We start from the raw sequence: 6,000 nt of genomic DNA on the forward strand, positions 1-6,000 counted from the left end.
TAACTATAGTTATGGCACGCCAAATTCACAAAAGCAAAACATAGTTTCACAGTCGATAAAGGTTTATCGGTTGTAAACTATAGTTAACAACGTTAATCTATATTTCACATCTGTAAATCATAGTTAACGCGATCTGAATGGATGATTGGGATATTGATATATTTTCTATTGATAATGGGGAACTGTGGGTATTTGCCCTAGTGGTGGTTATTTCACCAACTCGAAGTAAAGCAAAGAATGCGAGCCCATATGCTGAGGAGAACAGTAATTTTTCATAATAATTGCGACACACATGTTGCAGCGAGTCTATTAACTTGACTAATAGGGGAAATGTTATCGGGCTTCTTGAATCTTTTCTATGTTTTAGTTGTTTAAAGCCATTTAGCATTTTCTTGACTATGAAAAATTGGCATGGGTCTGGGAAATTACCAAGTTTTATGTTGAAGCTTAAGCCAGCTAGGTAGGTTTTGGCTGTAGAGTATGTTGTCCCCTTTGAGGATAGGTAAGCAATATAGTTAATTAATTGGTCTATGGGAGGGGGCCATACTTCTGTTAAGTTAAATTTTTTTCTAAATTGTGCAAATGAGTCAAGACCTTTCTGGTATATTTCTTGAGTGTTATGAGAGACTGATGCTGAGAGTAGTTGTTCTACTTCCTGCTCAAATGGTTCCAGAATTCCAGAGGAACTTGGCAGGGATAATAGTCTGCATGGGGGGCCAGCTTCCTGAACTTTTGCCACTGAAAACGAGATATGGCATCAGCTATAGAATTAGAATGACCTGGTACATGTTCGCAGCGGACTTGGATATTGTATTTTAATATTTTATAAAGAAAAGGCCTGAGGAGGGACATAACTCTTGGTGACTTTGATGTTTTTTAGTTGATTATCTCGACAACAGCCATGTTATCAATATGCAAGATTATTTTTCTGCCTTGTAGTTTGTGGCCCCATATGTATATTGCAAGGGCGACTGGGACTAACTCCAGATAAGTCAGATCTCTACAATCGTGTTGTGACCATTCTGAGGGCCATTGTAGGTAGGACCATTGTGTACCAAATATGACCCCACACCCAAGTGAACCAGAGCTATCAGAGGATATGTGAATAGTGTCTTTATCTGACCAGTGAATATCTGGGAATACAGTTGTGCCATTAAAGTCAGACAGGAACTCGAGCCATATATCTACATCTTCGCGAAGTGCCCTTGAGATAGTGATATAATGGTGTTGTTTGTATCCCTGTGATAGGCTGTCATAAAATCGCCTACAAAAGGCTCTCCCTGCAGGTATTGCCTTAGAAATAAATGCCAAAGATCCAACTAATGATTGCATTTCTTTAAGAGTAATTTTGCGACGCGAGGCAACGTTTTGAAGTTGGGCTTTAAGGGCATCGACTTTATCTTTAGGGACAAATATAGTTTGGGTGATGGTATTAATCCCTAACCCTAGAAATGTTAAACATGTTGTAGGACCTTCAGTTTTTTCCTCTGACAGAGGAACGCCGAGCGTTTCACAAGTTATGTCAAATATTTGCATGAGGTTTTTGCACACAAGGGTGTTTGCAGAGCCTGCAAAAAGGAAATCATCAAGGTAGTGTACTAATGTGTCAATATTGGCTCGATCTTGAACAATCCAATGGAGGGCTGTTGCAAATTTTTCAAATGTAGCACATGCTATAGAGCAACCGAATGGGAGGCACTTATCGAAATAATAGTTGTTAAAATAAAAACCAAGCAAGGAAAAATCCTCGGGGCGAATAGGAAGGAGTCTGAATGCACTAGAAATGTCTTTTTTCCCCAACAAAGCTCCCTTGCCTAGTTCTTTTATCATTCTTACTGTCGAGTCAAATGATGTATAATGAACGGTGCATAGATCTGGGTCTATAAAGTCATTAACACTATTTCCCTCTGGTGCAGATAAGTTACAAATCATACGCCACCCCCCTTGCTTTTTGGGAACAATGCCTATTGGGCTACACTTGATATTTGACATGGGGATATTCTTGAACGGCCCAGCTACTCTACCTAATTTAACCTCTTGATCAATTTTTTCTTGGAGCTGCTGTGAATTTGTTTGTGCAGATTTCATGTTTTTAGATTTTTGATATTCCCGTATACCCGAATAACAAATGTTGAAACCATATTGAAAACCATTGATTAATTCATGAGCAATATGTTGCAAGGGGTAGTCTTTTAGCATTGATTTTAGGATGTTAACGTTGACTGGGGTTGGGGCCAAGTCCCAGAGGCCTTGGTTGGTTTGGGGGGAACCCTCTACTCTGAAATCTGCTTGGGGGCTGGCGGGGATGTTCGGCTTGGGATGGGCGAAAGTTTTCTGTGCGAAATGCCTGACTGTTGTGCCAGCGGCAGTTTATGAGTGGGTGATTATTGGAGCATTTAATGCAAGCATGTTGATAAGTGCAGTATGGTCTTCCGCATGTGCCTTTGTAATTGAAGTCAAAGCATTTTGGCGATTTAGATGTATAATTTGGGGTTTGCTGTGATAGAGTGTTGTGGCCATGAGACACATACAAGAGCCATAATTCTGCGTCGACACACCCCCAGTCGAGAGTATGGTTCCTGGAGCGCTTTAGTCTAAACTGTATGTCATAATTGAGCCAGTTTAAGTTTGATGATCGCTGTGCAGCAGTGCGTATGATGTTAATGTATTTAAGGATTGATTGAATGTGTTCAGGGAACTTAGTCAAGTAAATGCTGCTGAAAATGAGGAAAGCATTTGTCCATGTTTCAATTGAAGTTATTTTGATTTCCTTATGCTTAGCCTTTATCACTAATTCGCCAGCGACAAATGCGAGCTGTTGCTGGGGCTCGTCATTTGGTTTGAGAGGAAGTAATTTATGCAAGTGAATGAATGCATTATCATATATGTTTTGTCTCAGGTTATCTGGGACATGCACGCCCAATGCGTCTGAAACGCTACATAATGAATTTGGTGTTGTTGCACTTGAATTAGATAATGTATTAGTGCTGCCTGAAGTACCTGGAGAAAGCATTGTTGGCGATGCCTCAAACTCTGAGGGGTCAGGGATGTCTATTCCTGAGGAAGTTGTAGGCTGGTTTGATAAGGCTGGAGGTATGGCATCAGGAGTGACCTGGTTCGGTTGAGTCACAGTGCTTGTAGCAGGGGTGACCTGGTTCGGTTGAGTCACGGTGCTTGTAGGCCTGGATGCTTTGGCCTTTTGTGTGGCAGCTTGAGCTCGGCCGGGCCTGGCATATGGAGACTTTGTAGTCCTTTTTGCGCGGAGCATGTTTCTATAAAACAAACAACTGTGTAACTTGTGTTTAACATATACATAATTTGTTATTATTAATTGCTTATATATTTATAATTTTTTCCTTTTATTTATTTATTTATTTTTTGTTTGAATCTGAGATTGTAAATTATTAACATCGTTTACTAATTATGAATGATCAAATTATATGTAGAGTTAGAGCCCTTTTGTTTAACGTTTGGCATGCCGCCATTAACGGATGGTGATGATGAATATTGATCCAGCAAAATCTGCTGACATCTTAAGTGCTGAGGCAAGGGAAACGCCCAATTCGCTTCCAATGCTTCACTAGATGTTTAATACATACCAATGACCGGTGGAACGATACCTGTACAATATAGTAATCCACGTAATGGGTTGCAACTTGGAGGTGATTTTTCTGTTGATGCTGTCTGATCAAAATCGTCGAGCGGAGAGGATGTGTGCGCAAGCGCATTTAAGACTTGGGGCTATTTTGGAAATTTGGTTGAGGACAGGGGAGTTATCGCGCTTAGGCTATTCTTCTTCGATAACTGGCATTTACCGCACATGGCGGTAAATGCAATTATCTGATAAATACAGTTTCACGATTTGTAAACTATGGTTTACAACTCTTAACTATAATCTATGTTTATCAACAAAATCTATTGTTAACATTTTATTACAGACAGATAAACTAAGATTAGCATTCGTAAACTATTGTTAACAACCGTTAAATATAGTTTTACAGATGAAAACTATACTTAACAATCGTAAACTATGGTTTACGATTTGTAAACTATAGTTTACAGTCGATAAACTTAGTTTATCAATTGTGAAACTAGATTTAGCTCATTTTTGTGAATTTGGCGTGCCATATATAGTTCACGGTTTGTAAACTATAGTTTACAGTCGATAAACCTAGTTTATCAACCGTGAAACTGTGTTTAGCTCATTTTTGTGAATTTGGCGTGCCATACATAGCATATGTCACCATTTGGAAGCAAAAAAAAAAAAAAAATCAGCATACGTAAATTAGAACTTAACGCAGACACTGGAAAAACTATATATAAATCTATTCACTTTCCTATATACTTATCTGAACTTAAAGAAAAAAAAAACAGTAATGGATTTTCAGTGCGTGTAAATGTTGAGAGTAAAAAAATTGAAGTTCATGAAAGTAAACGTCAGCAGCAATGTGAGTTTGGACAAGATGCTGAGACTAACATAGAACACAGTGAAATTAACAGTGTTCTACCTGAAGAAATTGGTCGTTTGGACGACTTTTGTACATTAATGAAAAACATCAGAAACGCCATATTTGATGGCAACATTACACTCCACTTGTTGATTGATATCGGCCAGGGACTAAGATCTATCTTAAGACCGATAATTATCGTAAGATTTCAACATACCCGTTTCACAAAGCTGTCATATCTTATGATAATCTTAAGATTTATCATAATCTTAAGACAATTAGATTCATGTCTTAAGTCTAAAGTGAAACTTGCGACAGTATGTATTTGGCTAAAAACCAAAAGATATTTAAAAAAACGGTTTTTAGAGATGTAACAATCCAGTCAGAACAATGACACCCCCATTAATTTGCCAAAAATATACGACAGAAAACTAAAATGTACCTACTTTATATTTTTCCACTTTATTCATTTCAAAAAATTTTCTTTGGTTGTAACCCCCCCCCCCAAAAGAAAAAAAAACAAACAAAACAAAACAAAACAAAAACCAAAAAAAAAAAAAAACCAAAAAAAAAAAAAAAAAAAAATGCTTCTTAGAACCACGTGCATTTTTATGCCGGATTTGATAAGCCAATGAATTTTACTTTAATTTATTTTGTTGCATTGTGGCAGACAATATATAAATGTCTTTTATATGTTTCTAATTGTGGTGATTTAATTTCCAAGTTAACATTTTAATCAGTCGTACAAAATTAGATGAAAATCAAATAGTTTAATTTGTGAGGTATCCTCATTAATCCAACGGAGTGTGTATGACAATTCAGTATGCTGTAATATTTGATGCTGTATGTAAATGTTCTCTTTATGCTTTTTTATAATAGTATTTAGACCGTAAAATTTTAATTGGATTTTTTTCGTTCGTTTCTCTTCTTCATCTGTTAGCATTGATATTTTGTAGCAGTAGTTGAAGCGTTTCAAAGACACCTGCATCAAATTAATTTTGTGAACGAACTTTGAACAAGATTTTGTGTTTCAGAAAGAGTCATTGTTAAAATCGTTCATAATTTGCAAAGCTTCAGATACACTAGTAGTTTTAATTAAAAGTAATCACATGCATTTTGTCAGAAACTACTATTTCCTGAGCAAATTTTTTATCAAAATTTTCTGACGAAATTAAATCAAATTTAATTTCAATGACCCCCCCCCTTCCCAACAAACACACAAAGTACATTTAAGTTGGTGCAATAAGATATTTTCTCCGACGGTATATCTGCAAAAGAAACTATAGGAATCACAATTTATTTTGACAGAAAATTCCGTGAAAACATTAAAAAAATCCCTGTAATATTGAAGATTGGAATTTGTCTTCAGACTTGTCTTAAGATTTCTTATACTTAATAGAGTTTTGTGAAACAGCAGTGACAAATCTTATGATTGTCGTAAGTCAGATCTTAGATGATCGTAGGACAAATCTTACGATAGTTTTGTGAAAAGCAGCCTAGTTTTATAAACAAAGGACGGTTTATAACATGAGATATAGTGATGAGTCACTAT

General features: G+C 36.6%; 1 protein-coding gene across 1 annotated transcript; it reads right to left on the reverse strand.

Moving 5' to 3' along the window:
- Positions 1-97: 97 nt before the first annotated feature.
- On the reverse strand, positions 98-3,836 carry LOC134239449 (uncharacterized). Its single transcript, XM_062721630.1, has 2 exons — positions 3,001-3,836; positions 98-738 (listed from the first exon to the last, which is right to left on the reverse strand). The coding sequence occupies exons 1-2, from the start codon at positions 3,266-3,268 to the stop codon at positions 98-100; spliced, it is 909 nt and encodes a 302-aa protein (XP_062577614.1). The 5' UTR covers positions 3,269-3,836.
- Positions 3,837-6,000: the final 2,164 nt, after the last annotated feature.

The sequence above is a fragment of the Saccostrea cucullata genome, unplaced genomic scaffold (genome assembly GCF_032062105.1).
Source record: "Saccostrea cucullata isolate Sc308-1 unplaced genomic scaffold, CSIRO_AGI_Scuc_v1 ctg991, whole genome shotgun sequence".
NCBI lineage: Eukaryota > Metazoa > Mollusca > Bivalvia > Ostreida > Ostreidae > Saccostrea > Saccostrea cuccullata.